Below are 27,106 nucleotides of genomic sequence, written 5' to 3' on the forward strand. Positions count from 1 at the left end.
GAGGCCAGATGGGATGCAGAAGTTGCTGGAACTGTCGATGTCCTCCTACATACAGCGTCTGGTATCCCCACATGGTTACTTATCTGGTACTGGCCAGGTTCAATGCTGCTTAACTTTAGTGATCTAACAAAAACCAGTGTGTCAACATGATTATGCACGCACTTTTCACTAATAATTTTGCAAAAGGTATGAACCCATTAACCCCCAGGTATGGGTTAAATAGTAAGGTAGACTAAACTCTTGAGCTTTGATTGTGCAACTAACCTAGGAGAAGGAAAATTCTGAAATAACACCCATCTACGTATTTTGGCATTCTTTATAGTCGTTCTAGACTTCTCCTTATCAAGGTTTAAAAGTCTAAATTATCCTACTATACAATCCATAGTTAGGGATGATACATATTGTTTCTCTAGTTATGGATTTGATCAATAATCTCGGACATCATATAAAATAAATATAGATAAAAAAAAAAAAAATATGTGTAAAAAATTGTTAAAAAATGTTACTGCATATTTTTAGATAAGAATTGGTTATTCATATTATTTGGATTTTTCGGACTACTGTTCTCATCTTGAGTGTTAATTTCACATTTCAGTCGATGTGCCACCAGATCCTCTTCAGGTGTATCTTGGTGAACTCGGGAATCTTTCTGCATGGAATTTCGAATGGAACATTTTATTTAATCCACATAGGTTATTCTGTTAATTCATCATGTCCTAAGTAATTCTCAATCGCATTTTAAGTATCGGCCACACTGAGGATTGTACCTTAAACCTCCAGAAAAGTGTAACTTACAACTGAATTTTACAAAGTACTAAACCTACTATTGGTCCTTGCGAATACGTCCATGACATCAGGGTTAAGGTACGTGGAGAGAATGATTCTGAGTTCGATACAATACACTTGAAAGAGAAGTTGTAAAAATAAAACTAAAGATGAGAATAGTAGTCCAAATAATTCAAATAGTTACAATAAAAAAATATATCTAAAAGAATAATAAAAAATATATCTAAAAGAATAAAAAATATATCTAAAAAAATAAAAAATATATTTAAAAGAATAAAAAATATATCTAAAAGAATAAAAAATATATTTAACATAATAAAAAATATATCTAAAAGAATAAAAAATATATTTAACAAAATAAAAAATATATCTAAAAGAATAAAAAATATATCTAAAAGAATAAAAAATATATCTAAAAGAATAAAAAAATATATCTAAAAGAATAAAAAATACATCTAAAATAATAAAAAATATCTAAAAAAATAAAAAATATATCTAAAGAATAAATAATATATTTAAAAAAATAAAAAATATATCTAAAAGAATAAAACATATATCTACAAGAATAAAAAATATATCTAAAAGAATAAAACATATATTTAAAATAATAAAAAATATATCTAAAAGAATAAAAAATATATCTACAATAATAAAAAAAATGTCTAAAAGAATAAAAAATATATCTAAAATAATAAAAAATATATTTAAAAGAATAAAAATATATTTAAAATAATAAAAAAATATCTAAAAGAATAAAGAATATATCTAAAATAATAAAAAATATATCTAAAATAAAAAAATATATCTAAAATAATAAAAAATATATCTAAACTAATAAAAAATATATCTAACAGAATAAAAAATATATCTAAAAGAATAAAACATATATTTAAAATAATAAAAAAATATATAAAAGAATAAAAAATATATCTAAAATAATAAAAAATATATCTAAAATAATAACAAATATATTTAAAATAATAAAAAATATATTTAAAATAATAAAAACTATATCTAAACTAATAAAAAATATATCTAACAGAATAAAAAATATATCTAAAAGAAAAAAAAATATATTTAAAAGAATAAAAAATATATTTAAAAGAATAAAAAATATATATAAAATAATAAAAAATATATCTAAGAGAATAAAAAATATATCTAAAAAAATAAAAAATATATTTAAAATAAAAAAAATTATATCTAAAAAAATAAAAAATATATCTAACAGAATTAAAAATATATCTAAAAGAAAAAAAATATATCTAAAAGAATAACAAATATATTTAAAAGAATAAAAAATATATCTAAAATAATAAAAAATATATCTAAAATAATAATAAATATATGTAAAATTATAAAAAATATATCTAAAATAATAAAAAATATATCTAAAAGAAAAAAATATATATCTAAAAGAATAAAAAAATTATCTAAAAGAGTAAAAAATATATTTAAAATAATAAAAAATATATTTAAAATAATAAAAAATATATTTAAAATAATAAAAAATATATTTAAAATAATAAAAATATATTTAAGATAATAAAAAATATATTTAAAATAATAAAAAATATATCTAACAGAATAAAAAATATATCTAAAAGAATAAAAAATATATCAAAAAGAATAAAAAATATATCTAAAAGAATAAAAATATATTTAAAATAATAAAAAATATATCTAAAAGAATAAAAAATATATCTAAAAGAAAAAAATATATATCTAAAAGAATAAAAAATATATCTGAAAGAATAAAAAATATATCTAAAAGAATAAAAATATATTTAAAAGAATAAAAAATATATCTAAAAGAATAAAAAATATATTTAAAAGAATAACAAATATATTTAAAAGAAAAAAATTTATCTAAAATAATAAAAAATATATTTAAAATAAAAAAAATATATTTAAAATAATAAAAAATATATTTAAAATAATAAAAAATATATTTAAAATAATAATAAAACATATTTAAAATAATAAAAAATATATTAAAAATAATAAAAAATATATCTAAACGAATAAAAAATATATCAAAAAGAATAAAAAATATATCTAAAAGAATAAAAAATATATTTAAAATAATACAAAATATATATAAAAGAACAAAAAATATATCTAAAAGAATAAAAAATATATCTAAAAGAATAAAAAATATATCTAAAAGAATAAAAAATATATTTAAAAGAATAAAAAATATATCTAAAATAATAAAAAATATATCTAAAATAATAAAAAATATATCTAAAAGAATAAAAAATATATCTAAAAGAAAAAAATATATTTAAGAGAATAAAAAATATATTTAAAATAAAAAAAAATATATAAAATAATAAAAAATATATCTAACAGAATAAAAAATATATCTAAACAAATAAAAAATATATTTTAAATAAAAAAAAATATATCTAAAATAATAAAAAATATATCTAACAGAATAAAAAATATATCTAAGAGAATAAAAAATATATCTAAAAGAATAAAAAATATATTTAAAAGAATAAAAAATATATCTAAAATAATCAAAAATATATCTAAAATAATAAAAAATATATTTAAAATAATAAAAAATATATCTAAAAAAGAAAAATATATCTAAAAGAATAAAAAATATATCAAAAGAATGAAAAACATATCTAAAAGAATAAAAAATATATTTAAAATAATAAACAATATATTTCAAATAATAAAAAATATATTTAAAATAAAAAAAATATATTTAAAATAATAAAAATATATTTAAGATAATAAAAAATATATTTAAAATAATAAAAAATATATCTAACAGAATGAAAAATATATCTAAAAGAATAAAAAATATATCTAAAAGAAAAAAATATATTTAAAATAATAAAAAATATATTTAAAATAACAAAAAATATATCTAACAGAATAAAATATATATCTAAAAGAATAAAAATATATCAAAAAGAATAAAAAATATATCTAAAAGAATACAAAATATATTTAAAATAATAAAAAAATATATCTAAAAGAATAAAAAATATATCTAAAAGAATAAAAAAATATATCTAAAAGAATAAAAACTATATCTAAACTAATAAAAAATATATCTAAAAGAATAAAAAATATATCTAAAAGAATAGAAAATATATTTAAAAGAATAAAAAATATATCTAAAAGAATAAAAATATATCTAAAATAATAAAAAATATATTTAAAATAATAAAAAATATATTTAAAATAATAATAAAACATATTTTAAATAATAAAAAATATATTTAAAATAATAAAAAATATATCTAACAGAATAAAAAATATATCTAAACGAATAAAAAATATATCAAAAAGAATAAAAAATATATCTAAAAGAATAGAAAATATATTTAAAATAATAAAAAATATATATAAAAGAACAAAAAATATATCTAAAAGAATAAAAAATATATCTAAAAGAATAAAAAATATATCTAAAAGAATAAAAAATATATTTAAAAGAATAAAAAATATATCTAAAATAATAAAAAATATATCTAAAATAATAAAAAATATATCTAAAAGAATAAAAAATATATCTAAAAGAAAAAAATATATTTAAAATAATAAAAAATATATTTAAAATAACAAAAAATATATCTAACAGAATAAAATATATATCTAAAAGAATAAAAATATATCAAAAAGAATAAAAAATATATCTAAAAGAATACAAAATATATTTAAAATAATAAAAAAAACATATCTAAAAGAATAAAAAATATATCTAAAAGAATAACAAATATATCTAAAAGAATAAAAAATATATTTAAAAGAATAAAAAATATATCTAAAAGAATAAAAAATATATCTAAAATAATAAAAAATATATTTAAAATAATAAAAAATATATCTAAAAAAAATATATATATCTAAAAGAATAAAAAATATATCTAAAAGAATAAAAAATATATCTTAAAGAATAAAAAATATATTTAAAATAATAAACAATATATTTCAAATAATAAAAAATATATTTAAAATAAAAAAAATATATTTAAAATAATAAAAATATATTTAAGATAATAAAAAATATATTTAAAATAATAAAAAATATATCTAACAGAATGAAAAATATATCTAAAAGAATAAAAAATATATCTAAAAGAAAAAAATATATTTAAAATAATAAAAAATATATTTAAAATAACAAAAAATATATCTAACAGAATAAAATATATATCTAAAAGAATAAAAATATATCAAAAAGAATAAAAAATATATCTAAAAGAATACAAAATATATTTAAAATAATAAAAAAAACATATCTAAAAGAATAAAAAATATATCTAAAAGAATAACAAATATATCTAAAAGAATAAAAAATATATTTAAAAGAATAAAAAATATATCTAAAAGAATAAAAAATATATCTAAAAGAATAAAAAATATATTTAAAAGAATAAAAAATATATCTAAAAGAATAAAAAATATATCTAAAATAATAAAAAATATATTTAAAATAATAAAAAATATATTTAAAATAATAATAAAACATATTTTAAATAATAAAAAATATATTTAAAATAATAAAAAATATATCTAACAGAATAAAAAATATATCTAACAGAATTAAAAATATATCAAAAAGAAAAAAAATATATCTAAAAGAATACAAAATATATTTAAAATAATAAACAATATATCTAAAAGAATAAAAAATATATCTAAAAGAATAAAAAATATATCTAAAAGAATAAAAAATATATCTAAAAGAATAAAAAATATATTTAAAAGAATAACAAATATATTTTAAAAAATAAAAAGCATATTTAAAAGCATAAAAATATATCTAAAAGAATAAAAATATATCTAAAAGAATAAAAATATATTCAAAAGAATAAAAAATATATCTAAAAGAATACAAAATATATTTAAAAGAATAAAAAATATATTTAAAATAATAAAAAATATATTTAAAAGAATAAAAAATATATTTAAAATAATAAAAAATATATTTAAAAGAATAAAAAATATATGTAAAAGAATAAAAAATATATCTAAAATAATAAAAAATATATCTAAAAGAATAAAAAATATATCCAAAAAAATAAAAAAATATATCTAAAAGAATAAAACATATATTTAAAAGGATAAAAAATATATTTAAAAGAATAAAAAATATATCACAAATAATAAAAAATATATTTAAAAGAATAATAAAAAATATATCTGAAATAATAAAAAATATATCTAAAAGAATAAAAAATATATTTAAAAGAATAAAAAATATATTTAAAATAATAAAAAATATATCTAAAAGAATAAAAAATATATTTTAAATAATAAAAAATATATCTAAAAGAATACAAAATATATATAAAAGAATAAAAAATATATCTAAAAGAATAAAAAATATATCTAAAAGAATAAAAAATATATCTAAAAGAATAAAAAATATATTTAAAAGAATAAAAAATATATCTAAAAGAATAAAAAATATATTTAAAAGAAGAAAAATATATCTAAAAGAATAAAAAATATATCTAAAGAATAAAAAATATATTTAATTTAATAAAAAATATATCAAACAGAATAAAAAATATATCTAAAAGAATAAAAAATATATCAAAAAGCATAAAAATATATCTAAAAGAATAAAAAATATATATAAAAGAATAAAAAATATATCTAACAGAATAAAAAATATATCTAAAAGAATAAAAATATATCTAAAAGAATAAAAATATATCTAAAAGAATAAAAAAATATATCTAAAAGAATAAAAAATATATCTAAAAGAATAAAAAATATATCTAAAAGAATAAAAATATATCTAAAAGAATAAAAAAATATATCTAAAAGAATAAAAAATATATCTAAAAGAATAAAAAATATATCTAAAAGAATAAAAAATATATCTAAAAGAATAAAAAAATATATCTAAAAGGATAAAAAATATATCTAAAAGAATAAAAATATATCTAAAAGAATAAAAAATATATCTAAAAGAATAAAAAATATATCTAAAAGAATAAAAAATATATCTAAAAGAATAAAAAATATATTTAAAAGAAAAAAAATATATTTAACAGAATAAAAAATATATCACAAATAATAAAAAATATATTTAAAAGAATAATAAAAAATATATCTAAAATAATAAAATATATATCTAAAAGAATAAAAAATATATTTAAAAGAAAAAAAATTATTTAAAATAATAAAAAATATATCTAAAAGAACAAAAAATACATCTAAAAGAATAAAAAATATATTTAAAAGAATAAAAAATATATTTAAAAGAATAATAGAAAATATATCTTAAAAAATAAAAAATATATCTAAAAGAAAAAAAAATATATCTAACAGAATCAAAAATATAACTAAAAGAATAAAAAATATATTTAAAAGAATAAAAAATATATCTAAAAGAATAAAAAATATATTTAAAAGAATAAAAAATGTATCTTAAATAATAAAATATATATATCTAAAATAATAAAAAATATATGTAACAGAATAAAAAATGTATCTAAAAGAATAAAAAATATATTTAAAAGAATAATAAAAAATATATATAAAAAAATAAAAAATATATCTAAAAGAATAAAAAAAATATCTAACAGAATAAAAAATATATCTAAAAGAATAAAAATATATCTAACAGAATAAAAAATATATTTAAAATTATAAAAAGTATATCTAAAATAATAAAAAATATATCTAACAGAATAAAAAATATATTTCAAAGAATAAAAAATATATCTAAAAGAATAAAAAATATATCTAAAATAATAAAAAATATATATAAAAGAATAAAAAATACATCCAAAAGAATAAAAAATATATTTAAAATAATAAAAAATATATCTAAAAGAATAAAAAATATATCTAAAAGAATAAAAAATATATCTAAAGGAATAAAAAATATATCTAAAAGAATAAAAAATATATTTAAAATAATAAAAAATATATTTAAAATAATAAAAAATATATTTAAAAGAATAAAAAATATATTTAAAATAATAAGAAATATATTTAAAAGAATAAAAAATATATCTAAAAGAATAAAAAGTATATCTAAAATAATAAATATATATCTAAAAGAATAAAAAATATATCCAAAAAAATAAAAAATATATCTAAAAGAATAAAAAATATATTGAAAAGAATAAAAAATATATTTAAAAGAATAAAAAATATATCACAAATAATAAAAAATATATTTAAAAGAATAATAAAAAATATATCTAAAATAATAAAAAATATATCTAAAAGAATAAAAAATATATTTAAAAGAATAAAAAATATATTTAAAATAATAAAAAATATATCTAAAAGAATAAAAAATATATCTAAAAGAATAAAAAATATATCTAAAAGAATAAAAAATATATCTAAAAGAATAAAAAATATATCTAAAAGAATAAAAAATATATTTAAAAGATTAAAAAATATATCTAAAAGAATAAAAAATATATTTAAAAGAAGAAAAATATATCTAAAAGAATAAAAAATATATCTAACAGAATAAAAAATATATCTAACAGAATAACATATATATCTAAAGAATAAAAAATATATTTAATTTAATAAAAAATATATCAAACAGAATAAAAAATATATCTAAAAGAATAAAAAATATATCAAAAAGCATAAAAATATATCTAAAAGAATAAAAAATATATATAAAAGAATAAAAAATATATCTAAAAGAATAAAAAAATATATCTAAAAGAATAAAAATATATCTAAAAGAATAAAAATATATCTAAAATAATAAAAAATATATCTAACAGAATAAAAAATATATCTAAAAAAAATATATCTAAAAGAATAAAAAATATATCTAAAAGAATAAAAATATATCTAAAAGAATAAAGAATATATCTAAAAGAATAAAAAATATATCTAAAATAATAAAAAATATATCTAAAAGAATAAAAAATATATTTAAAAGAAAAACAATATATTGAAAAGAATAAAAATATATCACAAATAATAAAAAATATATTTAAAAGAATAATAAAAAATATATCTAAAAGAATAAAATATATATCTAAAAGAATAAAAATATATCTAAAAGAATAAAAAATATATCTAACAGAATAAAAAATATATCTAACAAAATAAAAAATATATCTAACAGAATAAAAAATATATCTAACAGAATAAAAAATATATCTAAAAGAATAAAAATATATTTAAAAGAATAAAATATATATCTAAAAGAATAAAAATATATCTAAAAGAATAAAAAAAATATCTAACAGAATAAAAAATATATCTAAAAGAATAAAAATATATTTGAAAGAATAAAATATATATCTAAAAGAATAAAAATATATCTAAATGAATAAAAATATATTTAAAAAATAAAAAATATATCTAAAAGAATAAAAATATATTTAAAAGAATAAAAATATATTTAAAAAAATAAAAAACATATTTAAAAGAATAAAAGTATATGTAAAAGAATAAAAATATATTGAAAAGAATAAAAAATATATCACAAATAATAAAAAATATATCTTAAAGAATAAAAAATATATCTAAAATAATAAAAATATATCTAAAAAATAAAAATATATCTAAAAGAATAAAAATATATTTAAAAGAATAAAAATATATTTAAAATAATAAAAAATATATTTAAAAGAATATAAAAATATATATAAAAGAATAAAAAATATATTTAAAATAATAAAAAATTTATTTAAAATAATAAAAAATATATCTAAAAGAATAAGAAATATATCTAAAAGAGTAAAAAAATATATTTAAAATAATAAAAAATATATCTGAAAGAATAAAAATATATTTAAAAGAATAAAAATATATTTAAAAGAGTAATAAATATATCTAAACGAATATAAAAATATCTAAAATAATAAAAAAAATATCTAAAATAATAAAAAATATCCAAAACAATAAAAAATATATCTAAAAGAATAAAATATATATCTAAAAGAATAAAATATATATCTAAAAGAATAAAAATATATATCTTAAAGAATAAATAATATATATAATTTCCAATGAGGCTGTATCTTTTCATTTAGATTTCACTTGAATTAAAACAATTCAACTATGCTCGATTTGCTTGTGAATAACTAAACAAATTGAACACTGTAAAAGCCGTGAGCAAATGTTTATATAAATAGACATTTGATGATATCGTTTAAGATATCGTTTACGGGCACTGATCTTTTGGGCCAGAGCGTAGAACTCCTTACTAGATTGTTGCCGATTTAATTCCTGGTTTGGGATGAGTATTATTCTAACCGCACTGAAGAACTGTGATATAGCAAAACAGTCTGTCTGTAGATGACTGACTGACTCTCTCTCTCTCTCTCTCTCTCTCTCTCTCTCTCTCTCTCTCTCTCTCTCTCTCTCTCTTTATATATATATATATATATATATATATAATATTTATTATGACACTATATATACATATTTCAAGGTTGTACCAGTGGTTTCATTGCGCTGAATCAACCAGAAGATGTTGAAAAGAGTCAGTGCAAATTCATCAGCGATAGAAATTAGCAAAATGCGGGATCGGATTTTGCATGCATTTATCTAGTGTTTCCTTTTCAGATTAAATATGTTTTTAACTCATTTCAAAGTGTTTATTGACATATTCTATTAACTGTTTGCTCATATATATATATATATATATATATATATATATATATATATATATATATATATATATATATATATATATATAAGATAAAATTTATTTATCTTCCACCAGACTATCCATTCATGTGTAATCACCTTTTTCTTCACTATATTCCCTCTGCTTCACTTTTTTTGTTATCAAGTAAGATCTTTGACTTGTTGTTTCATCAAATACTTTTGCATGCAAAATCCGATCCCGCATTTTTCTAATTCCTACTCTCTGGTGAGAAGGAGAGTATTTTTTCGAAACTCCGTGGATTAAGGACTATCCATTTATCTAGTGTTTCCTTTTCAGATTAAATATGTTTTTAACTCATTTCAAGTGTTTATTGACATATTTTATTAACTGTTTGCTCATATTATAAGCTCTATTTCCTATTTGGTTTTATCGAGCTTTTACATCTGGCTGAGATAATTTTATAAATATTAATTCTTTAATATTTATAATATACTTTAATTGTACCATCTTGGATCATTTTGGTAAATTTAATTATAATTTTTATTTTATATATACATATATATATATATACTTTTGGTTATCGTTTTCTGGGATTTTTATTTTGTTCAAGAGTCGATTTTATTACTTACCGTCGCTTTGTTCCATTTCAACTTCTACGGGACTCTTGTCCTTCGTCTTCTTATTTTTTGTGTCCACGGGGGTCATAACCGTCTGTAGAGGAATCTTAACCCGAGGAACGATGCGAGGGATGTAACTCATATCATTCCTTCGGCACAGTTCCTCATAATCGGCAATGAAATTACCTGTACAGACGTAAGGCTCTGTAGCAACAAAATACAAAGACAAAAGAAAATATTAATTTCACATTTCTTTCTCGCTATTCTCTTTAATCTTTTAGCATTTAGCTATCAGCATCATTATTAGCAAATGTATCGTACAAAAATATGTAAAAATCATTATAGTGAAGGTCTTTAGTTTTCAAGACCTAAAAGTCTACTTCTGGCCAACACATGACACATACATGGATTCCTTATGGATTTTATTTTGAAAAGGGGGTGAGCAACTTCGAAATATCAGAAAAACTTGGGTATTGTATAATAGTGATTTAAGATAAAAAGAACAGTAAGTAGAAAATAAAAACAAATTCTTGTATATTGTCTCCTCATTACTCGCCCGGATGTTCTTTCTATTTCAATTTGTGCAATGATATTCTGTGCTACAAGACATTTTAGAATGTAGCTGAAAAACACAAAACATATTGACAAATGTTTGATTTTTAGATATTTTTTAAGGACATTAAGTCAACTATATTTGAAAATATATAAAATGATATTCTAACCCATATTTGAGGATAAAAGATGTGCAAAGATATATAAACGGAAATCTATATGTGGATCATGCTTTACTGTGCCATTTTTGGGGTGCAATTTTTTAGCTGTGCCATTAATACCTAAAATCCTTAATTACATCTTTGTTTTGTTTAATGCTTAGAACTTCCCACAGCAAATATACATAATTTATATAGTCATTCACAGACTGTTTCATTGTATCAAAGCTTTTCAGTGTGACTAGACATCATCCCAAGCCAGGAATCGAACCCATAACCATTTACGTGATAGACAGCAGTTCTACCCACAAGCCAGGGGGTCGACACTCGTAAATTATACTTCGAATGTCTTTATATAAAGATTAACCGCCATTTTTAAAATGTTTCATTTGTTCTTTAAACACATCTTATCGTCATGTAAGATTCAGAATGTTATTTCATGTATTTCCATTTCTTTGTGTGAACAACATTTGAAATGAGTTTCGAATTGAAACTGGTTCAGAATCTGTGCTATGCTGGAATGGTTCAATTAAAAATATGATTTAATCTGAAATAAATTGTCATTATATGCATTTTGAGACGGTTTGATTGTTCAAATGAGTATTGTTGAACAGCTCTGGTTCTCACTAGAATGTCCTGCTGCCATTGCGCACAGAAATCACTATTTCCATCGCTTCCAATGTAATAGATGTACTGAAACGAAAGTCGCATTCAGGACTGCCAGCAACTAAGAGTAATAAAGATATTATCAGTGTGATCCACATGAAAAACAAAAACATGGTGAGGTAGATCCATTTGCTTGGTACTGTTAATAATGATGAAAATCTGTTCAGATATGCATTAACTTTTATGTTTCTCTCAATAGATCTGAGGAAATGCCAATCTGGAAGATTTTTGAGCAACATAAAGTTTAAAATTCTCAGAATGGAGTCGAATTAACATATTTTTATTTGCTATTTTTGTTGTTCTACACCTGCCATATTTGACAAAGGACTACATTTTTTTCTCTTTCTTTCTCTCAGGTTTCTGGTTAAGCAGGAGGTTATGTAGCAGTCATAAATAAAGACTTAGATATTTTTTCATATGGAGAAATTTCGTTGCTAGACAATTTGATTACATGCTGACCAAACAGCTTTCACAAGTTATTGGTATTTGATCGCTTCCCCATGAGAGCAATATGTGACAAGATCGTTTTTAATAAACAACTTCCTAAAAAGGGTCATGCTGGCAGTAGTCAAAAATAAAAATTGCCTTAGAATAGAAGGGTTTCCTCTACATTGACTAAGGACAAATTAACTGTAGAGTAGCATCAGAACAGATACTACACTCTGTTTATTGATTTCATCTGTTCCCTGAAGACTTATTCAGCCACTTTGGGAATTACAGTCGGTCAGCAGAAAAAACTGATAGCAACAAGGAAATACATTCTCTCTCTCTCTCTCTCTCTCTCTCTCTCTCTCTCTCTCTCTCTCTCTCTCTCTCTCTCTCTCTCTCTCTTCTGTCCCTGTCCACTGGACACTAAAGCATTGACTATTTTCGCTTGAAGAGTAACAAAAGCCTAAAGAACTTTCTACTTTTTCTTCATTAGGATACTGTTCAACTTTCTTCCACCTATACTGAATGATAATTCGAAGTGAGACAGCTGTATATCAAAAACATTCATTCTTCCCAATAAATCATGTTTTTATAAACATTCCAATAACTTTGTTTTCTTCGAATAAATTATTCTTCAAAACATTTGTTACGATCTTCTAACAATAAATAATGTTTGTCCGCCTGATTGACAAAAATTATCTCATCTCCTATGGATGATGGATGGCACATGTTGGGAGTTTGCTTAGAGTGAAGGTGGTTTCTGCAGAGCCAGTCTTGCTCTCTTGTCGCCACCAACCTGATCCAACGGCAGAACAAAGTCGAGACAGCTGGAGGCCAAGTGAGATGCAGGAGCTGCCATAAGTGTTAACGTCCTTCTACATACAACCCCTGATATTCTTAAATGGTCAACCATCTGGTACTGACCAGGGTCAACATTGTTTAACTTCGGTGATCTAATGAGAACCGATGTGTCAACGTGATTATGCCGCCTTCTAACTTGATTCTAAACCTAACCTTAACTAGCAGCCACTCGGACTTAGAGTTAGTAGTAAAAGAATGTGCTTAGCGCTAAATGCCAAAACAGGAAATGAGAAATCATTCTATGTTAAATTTATATACAAAACTGACTTCTTTTCAAACATTTTAAATTCTAAAATAACATTTATTTGTTTTGTTTTGCTTTTTGTCGTCAATTTTTAAATGTGTTCAAGCTTAATCATTAAAAATAGTGGAATTTCTTTTTTTTTCGGAGGGACGGGGGGGGTGCAATCTGCAAATGTACAGAAAATATATCTTTCTCCTAACAGCCTTATTTATTTTTTATGTACAGAAAATATATCTTTCTCCTAACAGCCTTATTTATTTTTTATGTACAGAAAATATATCTTTCTCCTAACAGCCTTATTTATTTTTTATGTACAGAAAATATATCTTTCTCCTAACAGCCTTATTTATTTTTTATGTACAGAAAATATATCTTTCTCCTAACAGCCTTATTTATTTTTTATGTACAGAAAATATATCTTTCTCCTAACAGCCTTATTTATTTTTTATGTACAGAAAATATATCTGTCTCCTAACAGCCTTATTTATTTTTTATGTACAGAAAATATATCTGTCTCCTAACAGCCTTATTTATTTTTTATGTACAGAAAATATATCTTTCTCATAACAGCCTTATTTATTTTTTATGTACAGAAAATATATCTTTCTCATAACAGCCTTATTTATTTTTTATGTACAGAAAATATATCTGTCTCCTAACAGCCTTATTTATTTTTTATGTACAGAAAATATATCTGTCTCCTAACAGCCTTATTTATTTTTTATGTACAGAAAATATATCTGTCTCCTAACAGCCTTTTTTTTTTATGTACAGAAAATATATTTGTCTCCTAACAGCCTTATTTATTTTTTATGTACAGAAAATAACATAACAGCGTAGTAATAGGCAATACGAAATCTCAAATTAACCAAAACAAAATTGCTCCAATCAAGAAAGTTCAAAAGTACCGAAATTTCAACAGTAAAATTCAAATAAGGCGTTTCTTAGAACATGTAAAATTAATCCAAATGTGTATAAGGGCAGATGGGTGAGAAGTTGGTTTGGGGAGAAGAGGGGGGGGGTGATTTGTGGGGGGGGGCATGATTTGGGGAAGAGAGACATGGTTGATTTCGAAAGGTAAGGGAGGGGTGATTTAGGAAGGAGACGTGGAGGTGTTTTGGGGAGGTGAGGGTGAGGTGGAAGTGATTTAGAGAGGAGAGGTGGAAGTGATTTGGGGAGGAGAGGCGAGGTGATTTGGGAAGGAGGGCAGAGGTGATTTAGAAAGGGGAGGTGGTTTTGGGAGGAGAGATGGAGGTGATTTGAGGTGGAGAGGTGGAGGTGATTTGGGGAGGGGAAGAAGAGGTGATTTACAAAGGAGAAGTAGAGGTAATTTTAGAAGAGGTGGAGGTGATTTGAGAAGGAGGCAGTGATTTAGGAAGGAGAAGCAGAGGTGATTTGGGGAAGAGGAGTGGAGGTTATTTTTGGGGAGAAGAGGCAGAGATCATTTGGGGAGAAAGAAAGGGGAGATAATTTGGGAAATCGAATCAGAATTGGAAGCTTTGTGGTGAGGCAGTGTTTCTGTTCTTTTCAAAGTGACAAAACAACGTGCTGTCAAAAACGGACACACTGATAGCAAAGGCAGCAATTGTGATGGCAAGTGTGGCAATGTGGTGCGGCTGGTACAAGGCTGTCAGCACTGTGCATTCTCTAGTTCATTTAATGAAAAGTTTGAATATTTTTTGTCTCGTCATTTTATTTCTTTAAACTTGCATAAATCTCCTTTGCCTGTTTATTGATAAAAAAAGAATTAATTATTGGACAGGGTTTCAACAATAACTAAAAATGATTAAATGAAAGGCTAATATACTAAATAAATCAATAAACAAGAAATAAAAAATAGAAGTAAAAAGATAATATATAAACAATGAAACGTTATTAGCAAAGATTACCTTCAGCAAACTGACAACAATTAAAACTTACAGTCCTCTCTCTGCCTCTAATATATTTGTCAGCCGTACATTCCTCCATCTCCTCCCATATTCAGTAAATCAAACAGCCAGAAATTATATGGATACGACATTGGCCAAAGACAAGAAAAGCAAAGAAAAGAGAAATAGAAAAGAGCTGAAATCTTTCACTATTAAAATTTCACCCATACAAACCGCCCTTCAATTAGTCTATTCTTTTTTATTAAAATCATAAAGTGTTTAAAATTACTTATAGATAGATTTGTGAGTGTATATGTATATATATGAGGGTCATTCCAAAGTAAGGTCTCCTATTTTTTAACTAAAAAATAGAAACATTGAATTGCTAAGAAGACAGCAGTAGTAACATTAAAACAGGTGACATTTTGTGCTCCAAAATTTATTTTTCTACATAGTCACCACCATTCTCAATACACTTTTGCTAACAATGTGAACAATGTCCCAGCTGCAAATGTCCAGAGTGCGCTTTGTCACTCACATTTCTGTCAACACTTTGAAATCGACGAATCCATCTCCTAACTGTGCTGACATCAACTGAATCGGCTTCATAAACATCAACAGGTGCTGATGAATGTTGATCAAGTCAACTTGTTCTGCGTGGAGAAATTCACTGACGCATCTTTGCTTCTGATGCACGTCTATGACAGGGTTTCCTTTCTTAGAGTCTCACACCATCAATATCTGCAATAGGGAAATGAAATTTTCAGATCATGAATGCATAAGTTCAGTCATCATAACAATGCAAATTGTAGTCTTCTTTGATCCATTCGGGCGGAATGAAAATAGGAGACATTACTTTTGGAATGTCCTTCATGTGTTGTTTTTATAGAATTGATATATTTAACACAGGTGCAATAATTCATAAAAGATTTTCGTATGAAAAAAAGGCATTTGATAACTTAACTGCCTTTTTTTTCATACTAAAATCTTCATTGGTCATGAATTCTAGATTCATGTACGATCATTTCAGAGATGATATCTTTATTCATCAGTACATGTGAGGGAGGGTAGAGGTTTGACACTAAGTTAACATTCAAATAATAGCCTCATGACCAATTAATCGATGCGTAACTCATTTTTTGACCAGGATCATACTGCAAAATGGAATTATGAACGTTATAGTTAGTCAAGGAAAGCTTATATATATATATATATATATATATATATATATATATATATATATATATATATATATATATAATTATATTTTTATTATAATAATTAAATACCTACAGACACTAGTGCTTCATCCTTTCGGGATTCTTCAGTGCAGGGTGTCACGATTAACACCAGCCAAACGATTCGAACCCAGCAACACGAGACATCTCTGGCTCGATTAGCGGAGACCGTATCCATTCGGCTACCATTAACCGCGTGAAATAGCATTGAATTTAAACATTTTAATTTTAAACATATATATATATATATATATATATATATATATATGTTTGTATGTGTGTGTATATATATATATATATATTAATGGATCTCTGTCTGATCCAATAGCTGTTGAAAACAGTGTGAAATAGGGTGATATCCTTGCTTCTACATTATTTTCCATATATTTTGGTGCATCCTTTTAACAATTGCGATATTGGGGTGAAGTTTTGGTTTCGTACATCAGGTAAATTTTTTAACCTTAGACGTCACAACGCAAAGTTAAAAACTTTTCAGAACCTTGTTCCTGAACTTCTATATGCAGATGATGCAGACCTTGTTTCACATTCAGAAGTAGACAGACAGATGATTATGAACAAGTTATCAGAGGCTTTTAAAGCTTTTGGACGTACCATCAGCCTCAAGAAAAACATGTTATGTATTCCTCTCCTATAGGAACGCTATATATTGAACCAAACATCTTGGTTGATGCTAAGATGCTAAATGTCACGGACAATTTTGTATAATGGATAGTACGTTGAGTAAAGGCTGTATGCTTGATGCTGAGATAAATCACAGAATAGCCATTTCTGTTTTTGGCAAACTGGAGAAACGTGTGTGGTTAGATCGGGGAATCACATCAAAAACAAAGCTAAGTGTTTATGAAGCATGCGTTATCACTATGCTGCTGTATGGGTCAGAAATTTGAACAACATATAGAAGGCATCTCAAGTTATTGGAAAGGTTTCATCAAAGTTGTACTTGGAGAATACTTAATATTAACTGAAGACTCTAATATCTGACACAGTAGTTCTTGAACGATCAAATAGTACTAGTGTTGAAATGAAAATCATTCAAAATCAGATGCACTGGACTGGACAAGTGGTAAGGATGGAGGACAAAGTACTTTATAAACAATTGTTTTATGGCAAGATAGACCACAACATAAACCAAGAAAAATGTTTAAGGATTCTCTAAAAAACAACTTCAAAATATTTGAGTTGGATGTACATAACTGGGAAGCCCAAGCAAAAGATCGCTCACTATCGAGAAAAACCATCAGAGAAAGTTGTAAAAGTTTTGAAGAGCAGTGTATAGATCTTGCTTTTTTAAAACGTGTTTCGAGAAAGCAGAATGAAAATATGTCCGAGAAATTACAACAGGAACTGAAATGCACTGTATGTGGCAGATACGTTTTGTCAAAAGCTGGTTTTGTAAATCATCTGAAATCACACAAAGACAGGAACGACAGTCTTATGAGGAGGATTTTACAGCACATCCAGTAATGCTAAGTTGTCATATTTGTGGTCTAATCTGCAAATCTAAAAGTAGCCTGACACGACATTCAAGGATTCACAATATTATTATGTGAACCCCTTTACAAGATGGAAAGTTTTTATGTCACGTATGTATACTTTCATGTAGGACTAAAGCTGGATTTAAAAGTCACATATGTACACACAGCCGCACAACACTTACCTAAAGAGATGGCCAACTTCTGTCAAGAAGTAGCAATCATCATATATGTATATATATATGCATATGTATATATGTGTATATGTATATATATGTGTGTGTATATATATATATATGTATATTTATATATATATATATATGTGTGTATATATATATGTAAATTTATATGCATGTATGTATGTATGTATGTATGTATGTATGTATAACTTATGACAGGTCATATCATATGCTACTGGTACTATGTAACCCAGTACTACCTGCCTCATAATCGGGTCACCGGCAACTAAACTGGTTCGCCATGTGTGTTTGTGTGTATGTATGTATGTGTTGGGGTGAGAGGGCTCCCGTAAGCCATGGTGAAGGCAACCTTTCTAGGAGAAGCAAATCTCTGATTTAAAAAACCATAAAAACTTGTTTGGTGAGAAGGATGGCTAGTCTCTCTGAAGGATTAAAAACAAAACATTTCTAAGGGCGAATGAACCCTTTTTCGGGGTAAACGGCCAACTAGCACCATGTATGTTTGTATGTATCTATGTGTGTGTTGGGGTGGAGAAGGTTCCCGTAAGCCGTGGTGAAGGCAATCTTTCTAGGAGAAGCAAATCTCTGATTTAAAAAACCATAAAGTGGGAGACTAGTACCCGCATTAAGCTGGTCTGTACTTTAACTTGTTGCTGGCTATCTTGCTCTTGCTTGTTGCTGGATCTCAACATTTTGAACAGAGAGAGAGACTTAGCTGTTGTACAAAGCTAAGACTCTGTAACATCATCTGTGTATAGATACTCCTTCAGGCATTTGTCTATAAAAATGGTCCTGTGGCGATGGAAAAGTTGTGACGCGTGGAGGCTTGAAATGCTGGAAGCATGTAATAATTGATCTCAATGACCGTCTTCAGTGTCATGCCTGCTTGAGTGTGTGAATCCACCAGTAGGACTAAAAAAAAAAAAGTCATTTTTGGGCTCATGGACTTAAAGTGTCTGAGGGAGTGGCACTCGTCTGACAATACGTTGCAATCATCATCATGTATAACTTAGTAGAATACAAAATTCATGACAATCAATATTTTATAATTATGTAGAAAAAATTGAACCTTATAAAATACTAGCCTGGTGCTCGGTGTTGCCCGGGTGTTTGGAGGTGTGTGTTGAGAAAAAAAAAGTGGTAGTAGGTAGGTAGACTCGAACTCATGCCGTGAAGGCAGAAAAGAAAGTGAAAGAAAATCTGACGTCTTAGCCGATGTCTACTTGACGTGACCGGAAGTCAAAAGCATTGAAATTAACCAAAGTCAATCCAACGGTGACGATGACTTGCTAAAAAGTCAGTAAAAAAAATCGACCCCTTCTTATATAAAACGGTCGAGTTTAGGATGAAGGAATTAACGTTTTTGGCCAAGTTTTCGATATTTGTTGACCAAGACGTCGAGTTTCAAAATGATATCCATCTTGTCAGAATCTGTTGCCTCTGTCGAAAGTTTTGATGATACATGAGGATTGCAACGTCTTGTCAGACAAGTGCCACTTCCTCAGAGACTTAAAGTCCATGAGGCCAAAAATGATTTCCATCCCACAGGACCATTTTTATAGACAAATGCTTGAGGGAGTATCTATACACAGATGATGTTACAGAGTCTTAGTTTTGTACGACAGCTAAGTCTCTCTCTCAGTTCAAAATGTTGAGATCCAGCAACAAGCAAGAGCAAGATAGCCAGCAACAAGTTAAACTGCAGACCAGCTTAATGCAGGTACTGGTCTCCCGCTTTATGGTTTTTTAAATCAGAGATTTGCTTCTCCTAGAAAGGTTGCCTTCACCACGGCTTACGGGAGCCCTCTCCACCCCAACACACACATACATACACACAAACACACATGGCGATACATACATACATACATACATTTAAACAGACAGGTGAGATTTATATAATAGATTATTTACTCTTGCTTACATATGTTTCACAAATTTAGTGTCCATAATAACATCTTAAGCACAAAAATTCTTTATCAATTCGTTACACACAACGTTAAGAATGGAATTGTTACATGATCACAAACAACAAATAAAACACTAAAACAATAAAGCATAGATTTGTATCTACAACTATATATATATATACATATCTAATATATTTGATTCTCAGTTGAATGTTGAAATTAAATTTCTTATGTTGCCAAAATATAAAAAAAAGAACGACAAATGAAGAGTGACACAAATTGCAAAAAAAAATAAAGCAGTGATAAAATTGCTATTTTCTTTGTTTTTTTATTTGCTCCTCAATCTAAATATTAAACACGTGACAATGGACGAGAGGACTGCGCATCACACACGCATGCAATTACCAATGATTGCCACATAACTGCTGACTGAACGGCTCGTCTCCGACAACTGATCGTCCTCTTCATCTGGCAAGGAAGAAATGAAGCATTGAAAAAGTTGTTCTGACACATCACACCCCATTCAGCCAGCGAAGGCGGAAAAGATGGCAGAGTATGTAGGGAGGAAAAGTTTCTGAATGTTTGCATTGCATCAAATAAGAAAAGAGTTTGATAAAAGACATTTCCATCAAATGTTGTAAGCGATATCGTAAAACAATTTATGTTAAATTTATCATTAGGAGATATGATGTATACATGTTTCAGCTGTGATCTCATTCCAAATCCAGCCTCATCGAATCTTTATATCAACTTAAACCTTACGCTAGATTTCAAACGAGATCGCAACTGAAACAAGTATACAATTCAAGATTCTTCTTCATCACACAAGTCCAATAAAATAAGTGTTGTATGCAAAAGAAAGTTTATGCCCAGTTTATGACGGTCTCTTCTATTGAGTGAATCAACATCAAGTTCTTGATGAACCGTTCCACTTAAGTTAACAAATTTACCGAATTTCCATTACTAACAATTACTATATTGTCCAAGTGATTACTGTACACTCTCTAACTATTATCCTCGAGTGACCTCCGGACCTTGATAAGTGGTGATGCCTATATAAAAAAAAAAAGTTATTGGAAAATACTTGGCAAATGTCGTGCGATGGTTTTCAGCCTATGACAGTTCCACCAGTCAAGTTGATTCTGTTATCCGAACTATTCCTTTGGATGCTATCAGTAAAACCAAGATGGAGGAAAACCCCAGCATTTACATTCTTCTTGCCCAAGCTAGTATTTACTTCCCTCCCACCGTGGGAAGATGTGACACAAGGTCGAAAAGTAAGGGTTAGAAAGCCAGCACTCAAGGGCAAGAGCAGCTATGAAAAATGTCTGGGTCCTATCAGCACTCCATGATAGAGATACCTCAAGCAATTAGCAATAAAATAACCCTTTTTCAAGAAGGTAAAGCCTGGGAGAGTCAACCTCCTAGAATTGCTCAATAATATATCTCAGTCAGACAGAAAAAAAGGCCACCTAGTCCAAATCATTAAAAGATATGATGTATTTCTTTTTATATCTTATATCAGACATAAACTATTATTTTCATCTCTCTTACATCAAGCATAAACTTTCTTATTATATTTCTCATGATATCAGATATTTTTATATGACTCATATGTAATGTGTTGATACAGTAGCCTTGAAAGAAAATGGGTGCCGAGTTCGAGTTTTATGTAAAAACTAAAACTGAAAACATCCTTATTTCACATATATTATTATAAAGATAATTGTTTGTAAGGAAAGTTTGCTTTGCACAAAAAACTACGAAAATGATGAAATCCATTTGTTGAGTATTTCTATATCCAACCATCAATTGACTGCGAATAACAGTTCAATGTGCTTGGTAAATTACACCTCCAAGAATTGTCTATTACACCTAGAAAAAAGAAGGGCACTCTGTTTAAAATCCAAACTGGATAGAGGAAGCTGTTGGCGTGGTAAGGCAATCTGTTAATGATGCTGTCAAAATCAAAATGCTCACTTCCAATTTATCATGAGCCAGCATGGAAGAAGTAAGACTCACAAAACTGTCATGAGAATGCGCAATGCGCAATCTTGTTTAATTGAGAAATTATATTGAAACGTTATATTGAAAGATTATATTGAAAGATTATATTTAAACGTTATATTGAAATATTATATTGAAAACATTATATTGAAACACTATATTGAAAAACTATATTGAAACACTATATTGAAACACTATATTGAAAAATTATATTGAAACATTATATTGAAACATTATATTGAAATATTATATTGAAAAACTATATTGAAACATTATATTGAAAATTATATTGAAAAACTATATTAAAACATTATATTGAAAATTGTATTGAAACATTATATTGAAAATCATATTAAAACATTATATTAAAACACTATATTGAAACATTATATTGAAAATTATATTGAAACATTACATTGAAACATTATATTAAAACACTATATTGAAACATTATATTGAAACGTTATATTAAAACACTATATTGAAACATTATATTGAAAATTATATTGAAACATTACATTGAAACATTATATTAAAACACTATATTGAAACATTATATTGAAACATTATATTGAAACATTATATTGAAACATTATATTAAAACACTATATTGAAACATTATATTAAAACACTATATTGAAACATTATATTGAAACGTTATATTAAAACATTATATTGAAACGTTATATTAAAACATTATATTGAAACATTATATTGAAACATTATATTAAAACACTATATTGAAACATTATATTAAAACACTATATTGAAACATTATATTGAAACATTATATTGAAACATTATATTAAAACACTATATTGAAACATTATATTGAAACGTTATATTAAAACACTATATTGAAACATTATATTGAAAATTATATTGAAACATTACATTGAAACATTATATTAAAACATTATATTGAAACATTATATTGAAACACTATATTGAAACATTATATTGAAACATTATATTAAAACACTATATTGAAACATTATATTGAAACATTATATTAAAACACTATATTGAAACATTATATTGAAACATTATATTAAAACACTATATTGAAACATTATATTGAAACATTATATTAAAACACTATATTGAAACATTATATTGAAACATTATATTAAAACACTATATTGAAACATTATATTGAAACGTTATATTAAAACACTATATTGAAACATTATATCTGACATCATAAGAGATGTTTGATATTGTGACAAAAATGCAAAAATACTTTGGTAAATTTAACGTCATGTTTTTGCATGAAGCCATGCAATAGCAGCAGAATGACTGTAAATAATACAATGTACTTTTTAAGCATAAAGCTATCCTCTGCATCATTTTAGGTTCAATTCCTGTTGAAAGCTACATAATCTTTAGTAAATTTCAATTATTGAGGTCAGGGGTCAACAAGCACCACTACTCAGAATGCAGATCGAGCTGCCCAGGCATTTTTTATTCATTCAGAGTTCTCTTTCTCTAGGGTGCTGATTTAAAATCTCACTTTTCGACCTTGTGTCACATCTTCCACAGTGGAAGGGAGATAAATACAATTTCCCTTTAAAATTATCTTTCTTTAGGAGAATAGTGTTTAGTCGGAAGGTGTCAAAAGAGACCACAAATCTCGTGAGATATCGCCGAGGTTTAAGAGTTGGGTACTCTTATTTTCTTATTGTTCACTGAACTTGCCAGATCTCACCCACCTTGTGACGAACGAACAGCCACGGAGCAACAGTAACTTATTTCTTGTGTGCTTCACGCGACTTCTTTACCTTCTTGTTATGACATGCAATTAGTTTTGAGGCATTAATATTAACACCTTGAATGTTTACTTGCATGTTATCCTTTGTGAAGACAGACAATGAGAGTCATTCCAATAGTAAGGTCTCCTATTTTTTTACTTAAAAAACTAAAATATTGAAGAGCTATGAAAATGAGAGTGTTACCATTAAAATAGGCGACATTTTGTGCTCCAGAATTTATTTAGTTACATAGTCACCACCACTCTCCATGCACTTTTGCCAACAATGAATGATGCCTTGGTCATAAAAGTCTAGACCACGCTTTGTGACTCACATCTCTGCTGACACTCTGAAATCAACGGACGCATCTCTTAATTGTGCTGACATCAGCTGCATCTGCTTTGTAAACATTCAACAGGCGCCGGTGAATGTTGATTGATTCAGTTTTTTGCATGAAGGAATTCAATCATGCATCTCTGCTTCTGATGCATGTCCATAACAAGGGTTGCTTTCTTAGTCTCACACTGTCAATATCTGCAAGAGAGATGAAACTTTCAGATGATGAATGTATGAGTTCAGTCATCATTAAAATGTGATTTGTAATTCCCTCTAATCCGTATTATTTGAATTCATCGGACTACTGTTCTCATCTTGAGTGTGATTTTCACAACTTTTCCAACTGATTTTTCCAAGTACTCTTGCAAGGACCCGTGGTGCAGAGTACTTGAAAAAATCATGTGGAAAAGTGATATTCTTCTGAAGATTAAGGGTTCAATTCTCAGCGTGTGCGACCAAAATATACAATTACGAGTTACTTAGGACCTCTATCTAGTCATGGCTGACGAAACAAGAGCATGCTATCCTTGTGAAGTAAATAAAAGGTTCCGTGCAAAATTCCGTCCAAATTCCTGAGTTGACAGAAACATTCCCGAGTTTGACAAGATACACCTGAGGAAAGTCGGAGGTTACATCGACCGAAACATTGTGAAAATCACACTGAAGATGAGAACAGTAGTCTGATGAATCCAAATAATATGAATAACCAATCCTCATCCCAAAAATTCAGAAACGTCACTCTGATCCATTCGGGCAGAATAAAAAATAGGAGACATTACTTTTGGAACGTCCCTCGTAGTCATAAATGTATATTGACTCAAACAGTCTCTATTGTTGCTCACATGTGCATAGCGGCACTCGTATGTTTACGAGATTTGCTTGTATTCCCTACCCACACTTTGATAATGATGTTGATAAAACGATAATATTCAAATTAAGCAAGTGAAATTTGAATATTAGTATCACCTGTGACAAGTTTCAGTAAACAATTTACTGTAATACATTCATTTATTTGGGTTCACAAATACTAATTCATTTCTTTCATCATTATTTATCTTCCATATTATTATTTCCTTTACTTCCATATTCGAATGCGATAGAACCTTAAACAGTTTTTATTTAAAAAAAAAAAAAGTGTATTGCAATTTTTATTTATTTAGATTCACAAATTATTACTAATTAATTCTTTTTATCATTGCTTACCTTTCATATTCAAATGCAGTATTAACTCAAGTTTTGGTATTCATTTATTTATCTTCACAAAAAATTCTTTCATCATCATTCAAAAATGATAAAAAAATAACAGTCTAAAATATGTGAAAATCATATCAGAAATCCAGTTGCATACGACAGTTTTCACATTTTTTTATGCAGTCAAACTGCATTATTGTTGCAATCTGCAAAACCTTTCAAACTACATTGAATGCAGATAAGGCACTGCTGCATTGTATGATTATCTTCCATTTGCAGATGATTGCATCGATTTTATGACTCCATCTGATTGCTGCATTTCTATTCACGGTAGTTGAATATCCTCCACTGGAACCACAGTGTTTCAGAACCAGAATGGAAGATCTTCTGAAGGGGGATTCCTATATTAGTATGAGAGTGACAATTCTCTAGTCCTTTGGTCTGCAACTGCAGTCTAGTTTTATCCTGAAATGTCGTTGGAGGCTAAAAATGGCTGAGGAAACTTCCCCTTGATTCCAGCTATTCACATGTATTTTTTGACAGCCTATGATCTCAATCTCCAAACTTGGCAGATGGATCCTATTCAAATCCCACTTGTTGATGGTTTGTATATCAAAGTCTTGGTGAATCTTTCAACTTTCATCCAACATTTCAATTCAAGATCTTTGAGTTTTCTTATCAAAGAGTCAGTAAAAAAAAAAAAAACATGTGCTAATATATAACTGAATCGCACATTAAAAAATAGTACAATAGTAAAATTAATAGAAGACGGATAGCAAATTTCTATAAAAGTACATAGTATAAACATTAAAAGTAATAGTTTAAGCTTCAGACAGAGATGGTATTTATTTGCTCCCCCACCGAGCAAATTAGGCACAAGGCCAATTTTTAATGTGAGGAGTGAAGGGAGGGGGAAGGGAAAAAGGGGACCAGCTCCCGAGAGGTGGGAAATGGGAGCTGGTTAAAGGTCAGGCATGTGGGGTTGCCCCCACATCTGGTCTTTGCTAGTCATAGCTTGCAGCATCTGCCGGAAAAGATGGTATTTATTTGCTCCCCCACCGAGCAAATTAGGCACAAGGCCGATTTTTAATGTGAGGAGTGAAGGGGAAATGGGGACCAGCTCCCCGGGGAGTAGGGGAGCTGGATAGTGACAATTGGTATGAAGGGTTGCCCCTACATTGACCAAGGTCTTATATGTGGGGTCGCCCCCACATAT

General features: G+C 25.4%; 1 protein-coding gene across 4 annotated transcripts in view; it reads right to left on the minus strand.

The window, feature by feature from the left end:
* LOC145242375 (leucine-rich repeat-containing protein 71-like) overlaps window positions 1-27,106 on the minus strand; it is a 124,076-nt gene that overhangs the window by 88,618 nt on the left and 8,352 nt on the right. For 3 of the 4 annotated variants that reach the window (XR_013862721.1, XM_080105378.1, XM_080105377.1), the window contains exon 3: window positions 11,002-11,193. The exons of the other annotated variant lie outside the window; for it this stretch is intronic. Coding sequence is in view for 2 of the 3 variants with exons in the window: in XM_080105378.1 (XP_079961504.1) it covers window positions 11,002-11,193 (192 nt within the window). In the remaining variant the exon portion in view is untranslated. The remainder of the gene's footprint in view (window positions 1-11,001; window positions 11,194-27,106) is intronic. 4 annotated transcript variants of the gene reach the window in all.

Source organism: Euprymna scolopes, chromosome 21 (assembly GCF_053919585.1).
Source record: "Euprymna scolopes isolate OS-2025 chromosome 21, ASM5391958v1, whole genome shotgun sequence".
NCBI lineage: Eukaryota > Metazoa > Mollusca > Cephalopoda > Sepiida > Sepiolidae > Euprymna > Euprymna scolopes.